At 43.0% G+C, this 21,878-nt stretch overlaps 1 protein-coding gene across 15 annotated transcripts in view; it reads right to left on the bottom strand.

Annotated features, from left to right (window-relative positions):
* LOC139534958 (neurexin-2-like) overlaps positions 1-21,878 on the bottom strand; it is a 1,135,712-nt gene that overhangs the window by 740,396 nt on the left and 373,438 nt on the right. For all 15 annotated transcript variants that reach the window (XM_071334534.1, XM_071334530.1, XM_071334533.1 and 12 more), the window contains one exon: positions 19,713-19,730. In XM_071334534.1, the coding sequence (XP_071190635.1) occupies positions 19,713-19,730 (18 nt within the window). The remainder of the gene's footprint in view (positions 1-19,712; positions 19,731-21,878) is intronic.

Genomic DNA, 21,878 nt, shown 5'->3' on the forward strand with positions numbered 1-21,878 from the left:
CTCACTGTATGTAGTTCTGGTGTATTTAATTTTTCTTGTGTTTCTATTTTATATGTATCTATTATTAGTTTTAAACTCTGCATCATTGGAGAGGGCTTGTAAGCAAGCACTTCAGGATAAAGTCTTCACCAGCATGTGACAAATTTGTTTTGATTTGAGACTTATACCACACTTACATACGGTTATTAACTGGCTAGTTTGGATACTGTGTATGTTGATTGGCAAAAACAGCATTCAGCCATGTACATGTGAGACCGTATACCATGACTACGATGACGCTTAGCCTTTTCAACTTGATAAAATGGCTACTTCAACAATAGTTGGACATGCCGATGTAGAAAAGAAGCGTTTAGATGAACTTGTGACAAAAACCAAAAATAAAAGAACACCGTGAAACAAATACAGTGGGCACGTACCTGCTTCACTGACTGGTGCGCAGAAAAAGGGGTACATTGTGAGTTTTGGAATTCAACAAAAGTGGTGCTGAACTTCATTCTACGGGACTTCTATGGTTCAGCGAGGAACATGAATGGCGATGAACATGGGATTAGCAACTGCGCTGGACTCAGATCCGGTTTGAACCGACATATCAATGACCCCCCTCTCAGTTTAGCATGGAGTATACAGAAGGACAACGAATTCACAACGAGCAACAATGTGTTTATATGTGTAATTAAAAAGTTGAGGGAAGAGGGGAACTGAACAGGAAGTGCAGTTCATCAAAAAAATCCAAGGCTCTGGACACTGAAACACCTGAGGGTTTGGTGAACAAAGTGTGGTTTGATGTTCACATTCATTTTGGGCGAAGGGGGAAGGAGGGAAACCATCTGCTGAAACCTGTACAGACGAGAATGGCCTACAGTATGAAATTCACTCTTTCAATGAACCAACAATAAATCACAAGGACCTACAAGAGAAGAACAGGAACGGTGGAGGGGGATTCATGTTTGAACTGCCGGGTGATCCCCTCTGCCTGGTAGCTTCCCTAATGAAGTATCTGTCCCTCCGACACCCCGGCGTTGTACCTACACCCGAAATGTAAAGCAGTCAGAATCATATGGTATGTAACTGTTAGCTAGCTAAATCATTCTAATGTTCTCTGGCAATATAACCGGTAGTTATGTAGACTTAACTATTAGCCTAATGTTATTTTGTCTTATATGTTTCATGAACACAAAGAAGCTGATGTGAGTGAACACCCTCGCAACAATGTTGCCAAAGATCTGCAAACTACACAAACCACTACCTCCGAACCGCCATGATCCAGAAACGGTCGGTTGCCGGGCTAGAGGCACGATAATAATGTCTGTCAGAGGAGACAGATTCAAAACCTCTCTTCAAAGTTACTGGAGGCCAAATCTGGAAGCGAGGAAGCAGTGGAGAATGGTGACAACACAGCAGCAGCCTCCCCAGCTAAAAGAACGGCATCCATTATCCAGCAGCGTGGTGCCAACAAACGACAACATGGGCAAGCCAACAACAAACGATAACATGTGGGAACAAATGTATTCGTACACAATAAATGGCAACATTCAGATCAACATTAGTAAACAATTGGCTTGTGTTAGTCACTCGAGAAGTGACGCTAATGCTCAGTTTTTGCATACATTTAATGTAAGCTTGCTAGCTAGCCTGCGGTTATGTTGCATAGCAACCAGTCTAGCAACAAGACTTTTGTTCGGAATACTTTAAGGTATTTATTAAAGCAACACTTTCAATTTAGATGTGTCGTTCCTTGCCTTACTGTGTTGGCAACCGGTATATAAAAGCAATAAGGCACCTCAGGGGTTAGTGGTATATGACCAATATAACATGGCTAAGGGCTGTATCCAGGCACTGCGCATTGCGTCATGCTTAAGAACAATCATTAGCCCCCTACAAAGTGTTGAAAGCGTTCCACAGGGAGGCTGGCCCATGTTGACTCCAACGCTTCCCACAGTTGTGTCAAGTTGGCTGGATGTCCTTTAGGTGGTGGACCATTCTTGATACACACGGGAAACAGCTGAGCGTGAAAAACCCAGCAGCGTTGCAGTTCTTGACACAAACTTGGTGTGTGGGCATTGTGTGCACGCATTCATTCAGATTCACTCTATCAGAGAGTAACAGTTAGACGGAATGTGCTCTGACAGCACAATACAACAGAACACACAGGACAGAGCACCAGTGGTGTTGTAGCAGCAAACTGTTCTCCTGACCGTGCTGCATGCCATAGTTTATGGAGTGGAGACGGGACCTAAACTACCACAGCCTCTGAGTCTGGCCTCTACAGCTTCATGACAAAACTCAATTCGCCATAATACTGTGTGACAGAGGGAGCAGATGCGGGCTTCATTGCAAAGTTTGACAATATATAGAGGAACTTCAATGGATTTTACACGGAAAATCTATCATCTGCATGATGCAGAAGACTGTATAAAATACATGATATATCAACAACATATATCAAAGCCTCTTACATGGATATACAGTACATATGGCAAACATCCAGAATAAATATTGCTATAGATAGCCATTTGAAGATGAATCATGCAACATTTCTAAAGATAGCAAACAAACTGAGCATCCAATAATTACATCTAACGTACGGTCAAATTACTAAACACATGTAGACGTGTCCCAAACGCATTTAGAACAGGTAAAACAAACAAAAGGACAGGCATGTCATCTATTTATTCAATGTCCATGAAATAACGTGACTCAGTTATATTTCCTGAGATGGTGGAATAGCCTGCATGTGGTTACCACTGCCTCTAGTCCAATAACACTCAATGAAATACAGAATATTCATACACACAGCTTGAAATTCTTATAGGGCATACAGTATGAATTAGGCTGTCAGATAATCAATACAAATATTTGTTCTGGTCCTCCTATTACAGCGAAAACCAGCAGTTGATAAAACTCCGGCAAGAGTCTCAGCATTCACTCTTAACATCTGCGTGCATTAGTCATATTTTCAAGCAAGTTTTCTCATGACTGATTCATGTCATAAAAGTCAGTATGCGTCTCTTAGGACTTGATTTCGCAGTAATTTCACATCTGTGCGCATCACTTGTATGTTAAGGCACGTCTCCTATTGACATTGAGGCATGATGTACGCAACAGCCTGAGTTAAGTAGATGGGTAAAAAAAATTAAAAATTACATTGAATATCCCTTTGAGCATGGTGAAGTTATTAGTTACAATTTGGATTGTGTATCAATACACCCAGTCACTACAAAGATACAGGGGTCCTTCCTAACTCAGTTGCCGTAGGGGAAGGAAACCGCTCAGGGATTTCACCACGAGGCCAATGGCGACTTTACAACAGTTACACGGTTTAATGGCTGTGAAAGGAGAAAACTGAGGATGGATCAACAACATTGTAGTTACTCCACAACACTAACCTAATTGACAGAGTGAAAAGAAGGACGCTTGTACAGAATACAAATATTCCAAAACATGCATCCTGTTTGCAGCAAAGCACTAAAGTAATACTGCAAAAAATTTGGTAAAGCACCTAACTTTTTGACCTGAAAACAAAGTGTTATTTTTAGTGTAAATCCAATACAACACATTACTGAGTACCACTCTCCATATTTTCAAGCATAGTGCTGGCTGCATCATGTTATGGGTATGCTTGTAATCATTAAGGACTGGGGAGTTTTTCAGGATAACCAATGTATGGAATGGAGCTAAGCACAGGCAAAATCCTAGAGGAAAACCTGGTTCAGTCTGCTTTCCACCAGACACTGGGAGACTAATTCACCTTTCAGCAGGACAATAACCTAAAACACAAGGCCAACCAAGAAGAGAGTGAATGCTTACCAAGAAGAGAGTGAATTTTCCAGAGTGGCCGAGTAACAGTTTTTACCTAAATCTGCTTGAAAATCTATGGCAAGGCTTGACAGAGCTTGAACCAATTTGACAGCACTTGAAGACTTTTGAAAAGAATACATGGGCAATATTGTACAAGCCAGGTGGGGAAAGACTCACAGCTGTAATCACTGCCAAAGGTCATTCTAACATGTATTGACTCAGGGATATTTCTGTATTTTATTTTCAATAGATTAGCAAAAACAAAATCTAAATGTTTTTCTTCACTTTTCCATTATGTTGTATTGTGTGTAAATGGGTGGGAAAAAACAAAATTTCATTAATTTGAATTCCTGCTGTAAGAACAAAATATGGAATGAGACAAGGGGTATGAATACTTTCTGAAGGCACTCTAGACTTACAGTGCTTACTTACAATGCAGAGCAAATAGAGAAATAATAGAAAAGTCACGTTTCTTTTTTTAAATACACAATGAGTAATAATGTAAGTCTCCTCTTCCCACTCTGCACACTGACTTTATCTCATATCCCTTCCGTACAACTGCCTGGGCTGTGCTCAATCCAGGAATAATATTCATGTTAATATTCATATTACGTGCCTTAAGCGTCATATGTTGTGACGCTTAACTTTTAGAAATAAAGTCACAGGATGATGTTTTGATGCTGATAACGGGCTGCCTCGTTCACTCCTCTTCATAAAACTAAGACCAACTGGGTAGGTGTTACCAATAGCTCTCACCTTGTTTCAGCCACATCGATTCCACCTATCCTATCAGGTCCATGAAAGAAAGTAAAGAAGCTCAGAGGGGAGAGGGGAGGACATTCTTTGTGGAATGAAACAGAGCCCCAGTCTCTGTCCCTCCCTACCTATTGAGCATGCCCCCTGGGCAGTAGCTGTAGCGCTGACAGCTTGATTAATTGACATCATCAGTCTTATTGGATTCCTGATCGATCAGCGCCCGGTGAACACAGCTCAACAACACGGTCATCGCACTGGAGTCAACTGGAGTACACTGTGGCTATGATGCTTTAGCCGGCTGTACAGCGGTCCATGTTGTTGATAACTCTCTGAACCATAGCTGGGGCTTAACAAATACAGAGTCATCACTTCTCACAGCTGAGACACTTCATATATGGCGATGCTTTGTGGCATTGAGGATATAAAGTACACATGAATCTGAAGGAGTAGCAGAAAGCCATCTAGTCCGTGGGTGTCAGTGTCTGTAATGGAATTGTCTCAACTGGTCTGGGAGCAGGGATCAGAAGTCTGCAGAGAAGCTCTATTACAGAGATGCCCCATTAACAGGTTGACAAAAATCAGGGCAAAATTTCTCTACTGTGTCTTGATCTCTGTTCTAGAGAGAGAGGCTGGAGTTTCTGGCCTGCCGCAACATAAACATGTGTTGCTATCCCCAAGTCCTGCTAATGGAGTTTAAAGTCTGTGTGTGTGTGTGTGTGTGTGTGTGTGTGTGTGTGTGTGTGTGTGTGTGTGTGTGTGTGTGTGTGTGTGTGTGTGTGTGTGTGTGTGTGTGTGTGTGTGTGTGTGTGTGTGTGTGTGTGAGAGAGAGAGAGAGAGAGAGAGAGAGAGAGAGAGAGAGAGAGAGAGAGGGGGAGGGAGAGAGAGAGAGAGAGAGAGAGAGAGAGAGAGAGAGAGAGAGAGAGAGAGAGAGAGAGAGAGAGAGAGAGAGAGAGAGAGAGAGAGTGTGTGAGAGTGTGTGTGTGTGAGAGTGTGTGTGCATGTTTACTTGTTTTCCTAGTTCATCAGGACTCCAATGTCCTAACAATTCACCCAAATATCCTGACATGGTAGGAATATGTGTGTGTGTGTGTGCGTGCCTGCGTGTGTGTGCGTGTGTGTGTGTGTGCGTGCGTGCGTGCATGTGTGTGTGTGTGTGTGTGTGTGTGCGTGCTTGTGTGTGTGTGTGTGTGCTTGCATGTGTGTGTGTGTGTGTGTAGGTTGCAGCATTCCACGCTGCTCCTTGTGTCCCATGCCAGATGTTCTAATATAGTCCTCATAACAAGTAACATCTTTGAGAAGCTGTGCATCTACAAGGCACCAGCGGCAGTCCATGCTAGTCCATGTCATTCGAGAGCCATGCCTTGGCCCTAGTTAACGACCCCCTGGTGGTCCCACTAATATCCCTTCATTTCCCTCTATCCCTCCTTACATCCGTCACTCCCTCCCACCCCTCCTTCTCTCCTTATGGAGTCAAATCAGCCTAATAGTCCAGCAATGAGCCTGTAGAGCCACTGTAATGAACCCATGCCTTGGGCACATGAAAAACATCATAAATCAATTTATGTAACCAAAATATAAGGTCAGTTGTAATGTATTATGTGGTAATGCAGCTGTAATCACTAAAAGGGAAACAGAAAGAAAATAGAGAAATTCAGAAGTTCAAGTCAAGGTGGATTGGGCTCTCTCTTGCAGAGGGAATCTTTTCTCTGTGTCATTTTGCGTTATTCCCACCTCTCGCTCTCTCTCATTCATTGTCTCATTCAATCCCCCCCCCCCCATTGCTGTCTCCCTCTTGCTCTCTAAGTCTCTCCCTCTACCTCTGTCATTTTCTCTAGTATCCTCCTTCCCTCCTTATCTCCCTCCCTCCTTTCTCCCTCTCTCCCTCTTTTCTCTCTCCTTTCTCCCTCCCTCTTTCCCTCCTTTCTCCCTCCCTCTCTCCCTCCTTTCTCCCTCCTTTCTCCCTCCTTTCTCCCTCCCTCCTTTCTCTCTCCTTTCTCCCTCCCTCACTCTTGCCTTATTCCCGGGAGACATGGGGTGTGTTAAAAGCGTGTGACATCCCCGATGGGCGAGCAGCTACAGAGTCAAGCTCCACCTCCCAGAGACACCGCCAGAGAAATGCCTCAGTCACAGCAGACACCCCATAGCTTTACCCAGGAGCCTCGGTGGCTGGGATGGCGGCCATTTTCTTTCCCCTTACTTTCACTAAAGCAGTATCTAACACAACAGTCAATATCTAACAAGAGTCTACAGCATTGTTATAGTCCTTGATTGAGAACACAGTACTGTGTGTTGTGATGGATGCCAGAGATGAATAAGGCATATTGAATAGAAGAGAGCGTTGGTTAGTGGTTTGGTGGGACGTTGATTGAATATTACCGTCACCCTCAGAACATTGGACTCATGAAACGTGTATAGAACGTTAATATTTGATGTTCTAAAAACATGGCAACCATGTTCTGTGTATGTTTTGGTGGGACATTGGTGGAATATTCTCCCAACACTTAGAAAACTGGACACGAACGTTCTTGCAACGTCCCATGAAACGTGTCTAGAACATTAATATGGTATATTCTGAGAAGATGATAACCACACTCTGGGTATGTTCTGTTTGACATTATTAAGGGAATGTTCTCCTAACTAACGCAAAAAAAACATGCTAAAAATGTTCTAAGAAGTTTTTTTTTGCTAACTTAGATAGAACGTTCCCCTAACTAACAGAAAACTCTCAAACATTAGGGAAACATTACGGGTGACATTACACAAACTTCCTCTCTCTCTACAATTGTTAGCTGGGCTAGCACCAATGTAGATGTCCTTCGCTTTCTTCATTGCCTGTGTGGAAATGCTACTCTCTCCACTCACTACACTGCATGTGCACAATAGAGAGTTGCCATGGAGTTGCCATGGAGCTCAAACACAATATCTAAATATGATTTTTTTAAATGAGCTAACACAATCGCGCTAAAACTTCAGATAATTGACGCCTGCGACTGAAATTCAACGCTTGTAAGATTGAGTGGTCGCTCTGTCGTCGGTGTCACCGGCTTCCCAAATGAATAACATTTCAGCACAACAGTTAGGGAAAGCATTTGCCAACATTAATATTTACCAGGCAGCATTTATCATCGTTAACATTAGCATCAGCACTTCAAAATCTTTGGGCTGTTCATGTGTTTCCTAGCAGGCATTTATAACAGGGTACTATATCCTTAGCAAGGGGTCCTTATGGTGTAGCCATGAGCTCTATTTTGTGACACACATGCAAAACAAATGCCATAAAAAAAACACCTCAAATGTCAGGACCAAATGACTCGTCGTTTAATTGCTTGTGAGTTAACTCGGTCCCTGTGGTCGAGACAGGATGTTAAACGCCTTAAGCACTAATTATCTAAGGTAGCTAGCTATCTCATTACCCCCTTCAATATGCAAATGGCCTGTGGGCTTAGTGTTTTATTGCAATCACTGTTATTCAGAGGGCAGCCATCTTACATTGGGGTTGGAGAGGAGGCTTGATTATAACGAGTGAAACAACAACTGTAGCTAAATAATCACTGGGTTTTGAATTACTGAGTGGTTTTGTATATTACAGAAATACAGTGTGTGTTTTTTTATGTGAATATTCATGTTTGAATCCAATATGTGATTGATTCGATTAACTGTAATTCAGGGCAGTGCTGCCATTCAGGACATTGCCTCAGCGATAGCCTTGATATGATGATAGCAATGAAACAAACTCATAAATTAGAAACGTTATAAGGCTTTTCAAAGAGTGCCCTGACAAAGAAAGGGACCATTTCCAAATAACCATATCAGTGCAGTGAGGATACAGAGCTGTGTACAAACCACATAGCAAAAGCCAGGATGGAAAAAGCCTAGGTTGCAATCACTATCTATGTGATACGTCTACTTAGTTTGTAAACCTCCTGATTCCTGCCTACAAGCAAAACTAAAGCAGGAAGTACCAGTGACTCTCAATAAGGAAGTTGTCAGATGATGCAGATGCTAATCTACTGGACTGTTTTGCTAGCACAGACTGGAATATATTCAGGGATTCTTCCGATGGCATTGAGGAGTGCACCAGATCCGTCACTAGCTTCATCAATAAGAGCATTGATGAGGTTGTCCCCACAGTGACCGTACGTACATACCCAACCCAGAAACCATGGATTACAGGCAACATCCGCACTGAGCTAAAGTTTAGAGCTACCGCTTTCAAGGAGCGGGACTCTAACCCGTACACTTATACGACATCCCACTATGCCATCCGATGAACCATCAAACAGGCAAGGCGTCAATACAGGACTAAGATTGAATCGTACTACACCGGCACCGACGCTCATCGGAGGTGGCAGGGCTGAAGAACCTATTATGGACTGCAACGGTAAGAACAGCCGCGAGCTGCCCAGTGACACGTGCCTACCAGACGAGCTAAATAACTTCTATGCTTGCTTTGAGGCAAGCAACACTGAAGCACGCATGAGAGCATCAGCTTTTCAGGACGACTGTGTAATCATGCTCTCCGCAGCCGATGTGAGTAAGACCTTTAAACAGGTCAACATTCACAAGGCCGCAGGGCCAGATGGATTACCACGACTTGTACGACTTGTCAGCAAGCGCTGACCAACTGGCAAGTGTCGTCACTGACATTTTCAACCTGCCCCTGACCGAGTCTGTAATACCAACATGTTTCAAGCAGACCACCATAGTCCCTGTGCCCAAGTACACCAAGATAACCTGCCTAAATGACAACCGACCCGTAGCACTCACGTCTGTAGCCATGAAGTGCTTTGAAAGGCTGGTCATGGCTCACATCAACACCATTATCCCAGAAACCCTAGACCCACTCGAATTTGCATACCGCCCCAACAGATCCACAGATGATGCAATCTTTTTTGCACTCCACACTGCTCTTTCCCACCTAGGCAAACGGAACACTTATGTGAGAATGCTATTCAATGATTACAGCTCAGTGTTCAACACCATAGTGCCCTCAAAGCTCATCACTAAGCTACGGACCCTGGGACTAAACACCTCCCTCTGCAACTGGATCCTGGACTTCATTAAGTTTGCCGACGACACAACAGTGGTAGGCCTGATCACCGACAATGATGAGACAGCCTATAGGGAGGAGGTCAGCGACCTGGCTGTGTGGTGCCAGGATAACAACCTCTCCCTCAACGTGATCAAGACAAAGAAGATGATTGTGGACTACAGAAAAAGGAGGACCGAGCACGCCCTTGTTCTTGTCGACGGGGCTGTAGTGGAGCAAGTTGAGAACTTCAAGTTCCTTGGTGTCTACATCACCAACAAACTATCATGATCCAAACACACCAAGACAGTCATGAAGAGGGCACGACAACACCTATTTTCAGGAGACTGAAAAGATTTGTCATGTGTCCTCAGATCCTCAAAAAGTTCTACAGCTGCATCATCGAGAGCATCCTGACTGGTTGCATCACTGCCTGGTATGGCAACTGCTCGACCTCCGACTGCAAGGCACTACAGAGTGTAGTGAGTACGGCCTAGTACAACGCCGGGGCCAAGCTTCCTGCCATCCAGGACCTCTATACCAGGCGGTGTCAGAGGAAGGCCCAAAAAATTGCCAAAGAATCCAGCCATCCTAGTCATAGACTGTTCTCTCTGCTACCGCACGGCAAGCGGTACCGGAGTGCCAAGTCTGTTTTTTTCCCTTAGTTTATTTAGTAAATAGTATTTTAACACTTTTTTTCTTATAACGGCATTGTTGCTTAAGGGCTTGTAAGTAAGCATTTCACTGTAAGGTTTACCTACTCCTGTTGTTTACGGCGCATGTGACAAATTACATTTGATATGATTTGATATGTACCAACATGTCTTTTTCTATTTCCAAAATCATACCCAACTCATACAGTAGTCTAATATGATTCATGTCAGATCACAATGTTACATGACGGTGGTTTATTCTAAGAGCTGCATGTTTGGAGGAAACAATGTGTTCTGCTTAGCAGTCCCCCTCATCCTGGGCCTAGATCCCATGATTTTCTCTTCCAAAAGCTGGATGAGTCTTAGGCTATCTGGATGTTGTGTTGTGTGGAGGAGGCTAGAGGGAGGGCCAATCACTGCAGAGTAGCTGTTTGAAGAGAGCCTTTGTCCTGGCTCTGACTACCCCTGAGGTTTGCATTCACAATCCATTCTGAGTGAATAAGAGAGGAAGAAGGGAGTGAGTGTCAGAGAGAGCGAGAAAAGGAGAGAGATAGATTTACTGTAGATATAGATTAGGCGGACAGACAGACAGACAGACAGACAGACAGACAGACAGACAGACAGACAGACAGACAGACAGACAGGCAGGCAGACAGACAGACAGACAGACAGACAGACAGACAGACAGACAGACAGACAGACAGACAGACAGACAGACAGACAGGCAGGCAGACAGGCAGACAGACAGACAGACAGACAGACAGACAGACAGACAGACAGACAGACAGACAGACAGACAGACAGACAGACAGACAGACAGACAGACAGACAGACAGACAGACAGACAGACAGGCAGACAGACAGACAGACAGGCAGGCAGGCAGGCAGGCAGACAGACAGACAGACAGACAGACAGACAGACAGACAGACAGACAGACAGACAGACAGAACAGCATTTGGACAGATGTTTATTACAAAGGCACTTTGTGGGGGAGAATCAAAATGAAATTCAGCAGGAGGATAATAAAGGCTCCTTGTAGTGTGGCTGCCTCCCTTTCTCTTTGTATCTGGGTAGAAGCAATTATCATTGGAGTTACCTGCCACAATAGACCTACCTAGGAGTGGTGTGGTGAGCAACATGATTGTCCATCATGGGAATATTTGCTATCGCTTGCTAATATCCTGTGATTGGTTCTCTGGACAATTGCTGATTATTTCCTTTCCATCTTTGGTGGTGGGCTGTAGCAAGCTATTGGCTTTAGTTTTTGACATGATTAATCTCTGTCCAGGGAGGAGCTGGTTTTTACATATTGTGTATATTTGTTTCTTCTGTTGGCAATGTAAATTCTTGCAAATTTCTTCTAAATACTTAGAACGTTTTAACCTTCAGTTTATGCCAAGTAATAATTAAAACTACTAAAACTGAAGGACAAGTAGTGTAAAGCTAATACTGTCACTACAGACCCTGTTTCGATTCCAGGCTGTATCACAACCGGCCGTGATTGGGAGTCCCATAGGGCGGCGCACAATTGGCCCAGCGTTTAAGGGAGGGTTTGGCTGGGGTAGGCCGTCATTGCAAATAAGAATTTGTTCTTAACACCTCTACAGGATCGGTGTTCCCCCCGCGGGACGGTTGAGCTAACATAGGCTAATGTGATTAGCATGAGGTTGTAAGTAACAAGAACATTTCCCAGGACATAGACATATCTGATATAGGCAGAAAGCTTAAATCATTGTTAATCTAACTGAACTGTCCAATTTACACTAGCTATTGCAGTGAAAGAATACCATGCTATTGCTTGAGGAGAGTGCACAGTTATGAACTTGAAAATGTATTAATAAACCAATTAGGCAGATTTGTGCAACATTTTGAACAGAAAACAGGACTGAATCAGTCCAAATCTTTGCACATACACTGATGCCATCTAGTGGCCAAAATCTAAATTGCGCCTAACTTGGAATAGTACATTATGGCCTTTCTCTTGCATTTCAAAATTTTGAAAAAAAAAATTAATGTGTTTTTCTTTGTATTATCTTTTACCAGATCTAATGTGTTATATTATCCTACATTAATTTCACATTTTCACAAACTTCAAAGTGTTTCATTTCAAAAGGTATCAAAAGGTATCCTTGCTTCAGGTCCTGAGCTACAGGCAGTTAGATTTGGGTATGTCATTTTAGGCAACATTTAAAAAAATAAAAAAAAGGGTCCGATCCTTACTTATTTAACTGACTTGCCTAGTTAAATAAATAGCTGGTTAATTCCACAAACTAACTTTTAAGAAGGCACACCTGTTAATTGAAATGCATTCCAGGTGACTACCTCATGAAGCTGGTTGGGAGAATGCCAAGAGTGTGAAAATCTGTCATCAAGGCAAAGCGTGGCTACTTTGAAGATCTCAAATATAAAATATATTTTGACACTTTTTAGGTTACTACATGATACCATATGTGTTATTTCATAGTTTTGATGTCTTCACTATTATTCTACAATGTAGAAACTTGTAAAAATAAAGAAAAACCCTTGAATGAGTAGGTGTTCTAAAACTTTTGACCGGTAGTGGATATGATTGAATGTTTAATTAAGCCTGCAGCTAGTTACTTGAAATGAGACAATCATGCCAAGACATTATTCAAAATTGAATTCACTGACAGGGCGATAGCTAATGAAACATGCGCTAGCAAACGTGTTACATTGTACAAAATATTCTGGGCCATCAGTTTCCTGCAACAGTGAGCTCTGGACAGACAGACACAGCTGTAGGCTATTTGTGCACGGGATAAGAAGTAATCAGGTAGGCCTATTTTATGAATCTCAACCAGATCAGAGCATGACATTTTTTCCCCCTTTCATGCTGAGCGGTTATCAAAAGGGAGAGAGCTGGATTGATTTTTCAAATAGGCTACGTTGAGGAACTGATTGGATGTAAAACAGACTTTGTTTACTTGCTGTTTGAGGCTATGAAAAAATTACTTTGAGAAGTTCCACAGTGACGGTGAGTTAAGACAATCAGAAATAGTATCCCCAAATGGGCACATTTATAGGCCTACACTTGTACGCAGGCCAGGTAGCCCAGGCCCACTTCTACACGTAATCAGGTTTGTGTCCTTACTCAAGATCGACAGGAGCGCTCCAACAAAAGACAATGAATAAATTGACAACTCATACAGTAAATGGAATGAAATAAACCCCCCAAAAACAATGTGTCCAATCCTACAATGACAACGGTAAGACTGTAATAATAACATATTGAACGCATTAACAGAAATTACTGTAACCAAATAAACATTGTAGATTAGAAATGATGGTAATTAATGGTAAATGTACTACTGGTGATACTGGTGTGCCACCCCCGCGGCCTCCGCAATGGATTAGTCCACTCAGACAGGCCTCCGCAATGGATTAGTCCACTCAGACAGGGCTCCGCAATGGATTAGTCCACTCAGACAGGCCTCCGCAATGGATTAGTCCACTCAGACAGGCCTCCGCAATGGATTAGTCCACTCAGACAGGGCTCCTCAATGGATTAGTCCACTCAGACAGGGCTCCGCAATGGATTAGTCCACTCAGACAGGGCTCCGCAATGGATTAGTCCACTCAGACAGGCCTCCGCAATGGATTAGTCCACTCAGACAGGCCTCCGCAATGGATTAGTCCACTCAGACAGGGCTCCTCAATGGATTAGTCCACTCAGACAGGCCTCCGCAATGGATTAGTCCACTCAGACAGGCCTCCGCAATGGATTAGTCCACTCAGACAGGCCTCCGCAATGGATTAGTCCACTCAGACAGGCCTCCGCAATGGATTAGTCCACTCAGACAGGCGTGAATCAGACAGGTGTCTAGTGTGCCATACATTTTTTAAATATATTTGCCACTGCTCAACAAAATAATCTTGGTCGACCAACAGCTGTACGACCAAACAATCGACCAGTCGACTAAATGGGGTCAGCCCTAGTGCCAACAAATTGACCTGGTAATCATAAGAATATTATAAATACAGAAAATCAGCTCCTCCCTCGACGTAGATCGATCAACTTCACTGTTTTCAGTGTTGGCCCACCACCTATCTGTGCTTGTTTCTCTGATCGTGTGCATTCAGCATTTGTCTAACCACTCTCCTCTCTCTCCACTCCTCCACCTGAGTAAGTCATTCTAATGGAATTACACACACTAGTGCATCCCGCTTCCCTCATGAATGCGCTCCATCATCTCAATAACATGAAAGACACGCTCTGCCTCAAAGAAAGAGCGGAACAACCTGTGCTCTGGTACAGACTTGAAAGCCCTCTGAAAATGAGGTCTCATCCTTTCTTTCTCTCCTTTCCCTATTATCCCTTGTTCTCTTGCAACGTCAATTACACCAGACTACAGAGAGAACGAAAGAGAACAGGAAAGAGGTAGATTTGCCACTAACCAAACCAATTGGCCTCTCTGTGCCTGTGAAGTTCAACTGTGTGTTGTTCGTCCAGGAACTCTTCAGGCCTTTGTCTGGCTTCTCTGGTTGCTCTGGGCGTTACCCCTAGGGAAGAGGAGGGTTATGGGGCTTGGAGTCTTTTCAGACTATATTGAGGCTCTCCTCGGGTACTTATTTATTTATGCCTGTGGAAGTGGAGGCACCGAAAACAACTTCCCTCTCGATTTTAGAAGGTTAAGTCACATAATCGTCTAGGTACATGCCTTTGTCTAATTCACTACTCAAGGTGTCTTGATGCCTCTTTGTCTAGACCTCAAGCAGGCTGCGGGCCTTCAGACCTTGGCCCTATTTAAATATGTTTAACGTGCATCCTTCTATCCTTCCTTCCTGTCCTAACTTTTCTAGCCTTTTTTTTGCCGAAGCTCATCCACCCCAAACTTCTCACAGAGGAATTTGTGATGATGGTGGTGAAATGGACTAATAGACAAAATCATTTTGTGGAGGAATGTATTAGCTATCTCCTCCTTTTTAGCCCAAAAGACTAATGTGAAATCAGGATCCAGCAGCATGCTCTCCCTCTCTCTCTGATTTTAATTACATTTTTTTTCTACTGTGGATGGAGAGAGTCTAGGCAGGCAGGAGGGAGCAGCCGGGGTAGTATTTGGGTTTACCCTCGGGTAAGCGGCCCTGCTAGGCTCTAATCTGAAGTCAGACAAAATGGCACATTAGCTCTCTGGCCCACTCTCTCCAGCTGCAGCCCTGGAGACTGCAACATAACGTCTGTCTGTCTGGTCTCTGTACAGGCTCTGGTTCTAACAGACAAGAGCTGAGCTACACTGGTTCTATAGAGATATCCAAAGGTCTGGAATCACAGCAGAATATCCCGTCCTCATCTACAAGTGGTGGTGAGGGTTGGGCATGTGTATGTCTGTATTCTTAATGTGTATTCCAACAACACATACATGTCATGAACCTAGAGAGGAGCATATGGCGTGTGCCATGTAAACAGCAGTATTTAGAGGGCAGACATGTATGGTATTCATGCCTCCCAGATGGTTAATGAGGGACGGGATAAGACATTATTATGCTCTATATTCACTATAGCAGACAACACGGTGAGGTTCGGGTTTCCACCTACTGAAATAACCAGTGAGCTGTAACATCCAGCATCACAACAAGACACGACGCCATTTTGTTTTTTTCCATGGATGGAATACAAAACAGGTTGTGTATTTACAGAGGTGGAAGGTCGTCTGCAAGGGATTTAGCTCTAAAGACTGTCTTTACAGAACCCTGCTGGGTTCTGCTTTGCATACCTCTTTGCGTACGTCAGGACTAGCAACACGCAAATGAAGATACTCTCGCCTGAAATGATTGAACAGAGAAGCCAGTCAGAATCATACAGATTTCAGGGGCAAACTATGGAAAGCATATCAAATATGTGTATTGGTGTATGTGTAGGTATCCATTGTATTATGTGTGGTGTATGTATGTCTTGCACATATTTGCTCGTTCAGTCAGAACATAGCCTGAACGCTGCAGTACATTTCATCCAACGATTAAATTCCTATGTAAAAGAGTATTCTTGGGGGATAATATTCTGATGAGGAGCGATAATATTGATGTCATCATACTGGACTGAAAGGCACATTGCAGCAACTGCTGGAAGCTATAGCTTTAGCAAGCCTTACATTTCCTAACTGTTTGTGTGGACCGTTGATACGTTTCATTAGCTTGTCTATAAACACACACACCACACACACTTCACTGATTCCAAATTAAAATCTAGCGTGCAGTAGCATGTCAGCAGATTTGAGATATGGTCTTGGGGTGTAGTTTTAATGAATACTTAAGTGATGCATAACACTTTAGCAGTATACACAACAACATAGACAAAAAACTGGGATTGTCCATACGTTTGCATTTTCTCCTTGGTTGTATTACATTTTGAGTCCTAAGTCTGGGAAGAACTGATTGATATAAATTGCAGAGTGGTGGATGGAGGCAGACAACGTTTAAAAAAAAGAAAGTAAGTAGAATTTATTAGCATATCTGGACTTAAATGTTTACATGCATAGCTGCAATATGTAACTTTTTGGGTGACACAATCACATAGAAATGTGTATTAATGATCTGTATTCATCATAAGGGAGGTTTCTGAGTCAGAGGTGAACAAGGTGATTAGCTCACTAAAGAACTCTAAAGCCAAAGGTGTGTTTGGGTTGGACTGTACCTTTCTTAAAAACTACAAGGAGTCACTCATTGGCCCCATTACTAAGGTCACCAACACATCTGTTGGTCAGGGGGTGTTTCCAAGGGTCTGGAAGTCGGCCAGAATAACAGCCATCTTTAAATCGGGTGACCCTGCTGACGTGAGTAACTACAGGCCCATTAGTATACTACCTGTGGTGTCGAAAGTTGTTAAAGTGTGTAGTAGAGCAACTGATTGCCCATCTCAACAACAGCCCCTTCACATTACTCTCCATGCAGTTTGGCTACAGAGTAAAACACTCCACAGAAACGTTCAACTGCTTTCTTCTGGAAAATGTCAAGTCCAAGATGGACAAAGGGGGCGATGTTGGGGCTGTGTTTCTGGACCTAAGGAAGGCTTTTGATACGGTTAACCATGAGGTACTCATCACAAAATTTTCCAAGTTCAACTTTTCCCCCGATGCCTTGAGGTCATACCTTTAAGGCAGAACCCAGTGTGTCAGAGTGAGCAATAAGCTGTCGCCCACTCTTAGCTATGATGTGGGTGTGCCCCAAGGGTCAATACTGGGGCCCCTCCTGTTCAGCCTGTACATTAATGATCTGCCTTCTGTCTGTACTGGGTCTGAAGTTCAAATGTATGCAGATGATACAGTGATATATGTGCAAGCAAAGAGCAAACAACAAGCTACACAAGAACTCACTACTGTAATGGTCCAGGTTACAAAGTGGCTCAGTGACTCGTGTTTGCATCTCAATGTGTAAAAAAACTGTCTGCATGTTCTTCACAAAGAGGGCAACTGATGTTACTGAGCCAGATGTCTATGTGTCAGTGGAGAAGCTCCAGGTAGTATCTGATTTTAAGTACCTTGGCATCATACTTGATTCCCAACCTCTCTTTTAAAAAGCGGGTGAAAAAGGTAATTCAAATAACCAAATTCAACCTATAAGAAATTGTTTGACTACAGAGGTAGCAAAACTGTACTTCAAATCTATGATACTCTCTCACTTAACATACTGCTTGAATAGTTGGGCACAAGCTTGCTGTACAACATTAAAACCCATTCAGTCGGTCTACAAACAGGCTCTCAAAGTGCTTGATAGGAAACCCAATAGCCATCATCACTGTTACATCCTCATGAAAGCATGAGCTCCTGAGATGGAAAAATCTTGTGCAATACAACGACGCATGTCTTGTATTCAAGATCCTAAATGGCCTGGCCCCCCTCCACTCAGTATTTTTGTTAAACAGAAAACCCAAACATATGGCAGCAGATCCACAAGGTCTGCCATGAGAGGTGACCATAGTTCCCTTAAGGAAAAGCACCTTTAGTCAATCTGCTTTCTCTGTGAGAGCTTCCCATGTCTGGAATACACTGCCATCAGACACACATAACTGCACAACCTATCACACTTTCATTAAAAACATGAAGACATGGCTAAAGGCCAATCAGATTTGTGAAGATAATCTCTAGTTTTGTATGGCCGCTTTCCATGTTGTCTGTAACTTATGAGGTGTGGAAACACTGTTGCTTTTATGGATATTGTCTTGTTGCTTTTTGTGGTTTGTTGCTCTGTCTGCATGCTACGTCTTGCTTGTCCTATTTTGCTCTGCGTGTGTTCACTGCTCATTGATTGTCTGTATTGTTATTGAAATTGTTTTTAATAACCTGCCCAGGGACCGTGGGTGAAAATTAACCGGCTGGCTAAAACCGGCACTTTTTCTGAAACGTTGATTAATGTGCACTGTCCCTGTAAAAATAAAAATAAACTCAACTAAAAAAAGTCTAAGAAGTGGTAGATATATTCTATGTGTGCTATTTCTATGCTTCCTGTTCTTAAGTTTAGTTTTTTTGGCTTTAACTTTCAATTTTGTACATCAGCTTCAAACCGCTGAAAATACAATAGTTTTATTTATGGAACATATATTTCACAGCGGTTTAGATGTTACAATGATTCTCTTTACTATACTAGCTTGTTTTGTCACTTAAACTGAAATTAGACGAACTACTCGAATTTTAGCAACCAGGAAATGGCGGAGAGATTTCTGCATATTGCACCTTTAAAAGCATGCTCTCAACATATTGATAAACTACAATACTCTCTACTGTTCACTTAAAGCAGACACCACAACAAACAGTTGACCAATTGCAAACCTTTATAAAACACAGATCTACATCACAATACTTCACAAAGACAGGCTGTATACCTCAATCTTCCTCACACATACATGATCCCATACATCCTGTTAATGTATCTGCTATTCAGAGTTACCTTGCTGAACTCTGAATGGTAAGAGCAACTATATCTATATTCTGTCCGTTAAGTCATCTTCTCTCATCAGAGTGGGCTGGCTATTGAGTTGGATACACCCCGGTCTCTCGTATGTCTTTATTCTCAACCTGAGTGGTTATTGCTGTCAATTGCTGGGCCCCAACCAGCAGATGACTGATTGAAAGCAATATAGTTCACACTTTTCTGGATTGCTCACAATCCACTGAGACTGAGAGCTCCTCTCACTGATATAAAAGCAGGAATCCCGCAGCCTCACAATACAAATAAATGGTAATTGCGCACCCTTTAAAGTTGGCTTTCACCGCTGGGAGAAAAGTTCAAGTGGCACAGCAATCTCAATCCGTCTGGTTTGTAGAGGCACGTTAGTATTTTATATGTGCTTTTGTATACCCAATGGAGTGTGTGTGTGTGTGTGTGCGTCGGCGCGCACCATTGTGTACGTGTTCAGTCTGTATCGTGCCTTAGAATCGTCAGATCCCACATCACTGTCAGCCACAGACAAAACAGCAGTACATGTGTCAGAGCAAGAGAGAAGGTGAAGAGATAGTGGACTTACCGGCCTGCGAGGAGTCCCCTGTGGGGAGACAGAGAGAGAGGAGAGAGAGAGAAAAGATAGTTTACTTCAAATCTCAAATCAAGACAACCGTTCACTCCCAACCCGACACAAATACAAGACGGATGACACCTGAGGAAGAGAGGGAGAAAGGCATGAAGACAGCAATTAACAACAGGACACGTATTCACAGAGTAACACACATACATTTGCCAATTGAGATTGGAAAAAACACACATTATTAAAGGTCGTTTCCGTTTTAGTCTTCCTTGTAAAAAAACAGACAATATAACGTCTTTCAACATCTCAGATGCACCTTTTTCTGTGGATAAGGAAAAAGACTCACGCTCTCATTTAAAATGGAGTCATGAGGACGTCTAGAGACGTCACTCCCTTACTGAGAAAAAGATGCTATGTTTTTATTGTTGACGGTGCTCTTCCCATTGCTTGGAAATTGTGGCCAGCTATCACACTTAGAATCAGGACACTATCCCCAATTATTATACCCTCATCTGTGAATGACATGGCATAAAATGTTGGCACACCTGATATACCGGACGGCATAAGCCAATGGAGTACGCCGAAGCAAGGAGAGAGTAGTATGTGTGAGAGAGGCAGAAGATAAAGAAAGCTAGATATATATATATATATAGAGAGAGAGAGAGAGAGAGAGAGAGAGAGAGAGAGAGAGAAAGAGAAAGAGAGAGAGAGAGAGAGAGAGAGAGAGAGAGAGAGAGAGAGAGAGAGAGAGAGAGAGAGAGAGAGAGAGAGAGAGAGAGAGAGAGAGAGAGTAATGCATAGAGAGAAAGAGAGTAATGCATAGAGAGAAAGAGCGCAAGAGAGAGAAAGCGAGTGACTCAGCATAAAGTTGATTCCAGGTTGTGAGAGAGCTCATCTAGGGTTGGGTGGGTGTACGGGACTAGAGCAGACAGGCAGACCTAGTCTAGTGGAAGATGAAAATAAAGAGAGAGATGGAGGAATCACTGTCCAACCAAGCATAGAGCTCAATATCAATATCTATGGGTCTGCAAAAGCTGGCACCAGCGTCTCCCCTCGGATCTCAGCTCGATACATGAGAACCCAGCCCAGCGGAACCCAGCCCAGCCGTACACTCACTGGGCTCGCAACATATCCAATTAACATACTTTTGTATTTATTTTTTATAAACGCATATAGTTTCATCGGAAATATCAACCTGCTGCCGGGTGAAAGAAGGGAGCAATTTGAGCCAATTGTCAGATGTAAAGTGTTATATTTGGGGGGTACAAATGCTACTGTGTTAATTGCCTCTGTAGGAATAAGAGCACCCCCCCCACACACACACACACACACACTTTCTCCCGCATATGAGTGTGTGTGTTATGAAACACAGAAGGCTATACAACATACTCCAGGTTCACTGTGTCCATTAAGTAAGAGTGGTCATATTGTCTAGCTGGCTGGTTTGCCCTTTATTTAATGGTTTTAGGTCCCTCTCCAAACCTTACACATGGACGCTCACACAGACAGGCCAGCTGAGATCCCAAGCTCGACCAGTGGAGGCTGCTGAAGGGAGGACGGCTCATATTAATGGCCGGAACAGAGTGAATGGATTGGCATCAAACACATGGATTCGGCTATTTCACCCACATCCGTTGCTGACAGGTGTATAAAATTGAGCACAAAGCCATGCAATCTCTATAGACAAACACTGGCAGTAGATTGGTCTTACTGAAGAGTGCAGTGACTTTCACTGTGTTCTAGGTAGCCTTGTGGTCAGAGCGTTGGACTTGTAACCGAAAGGTTGCAAGATTGAAACCGCGAGCTGACAAGGTAAAAATCTGTAAAAATCTGTAAAAATCTGCTCCTGAACAAGGCAGTTAACCCACTGTTCCTAGGCCGTCATTGAAAATGAGAATTTGTTCTTAACTGACTTGCCTAGTTAAACAAAGGTAAAAAAAAAAAATGCTACAGAAATGTGGTACCCTTCTCCAGATAGCTGCCTCGACACAATCCTGTCTAGGAGCTCTACGGACAATTCCTTCAAACTTATGGCTTGGTTTTTGCTCTGACATGCACTGTCAACTGTGGGACCTTAGACAGGTGTGTACCTTAACAAATCATGTCCAATAAATTGAATTTACCAGTCTAATCAAGTTTTAGAATGGTCAATGGAAACAGGGATGCACC

Source organism: Salvelinus alpinus, chromosome 11 (assembly GCF_045679555.1).
Source record: "Salvelinus alpinus chromosome 11, SLU_Salpinus.1, whole genome shotgun sequence".
Classification (NCBI taxonomy): Eukaryota; Metazoa; Chordata; class Actinopteri; order Salmoniformes; family Salmonidae; genus Salvelinus; species Salvelinus alpinus.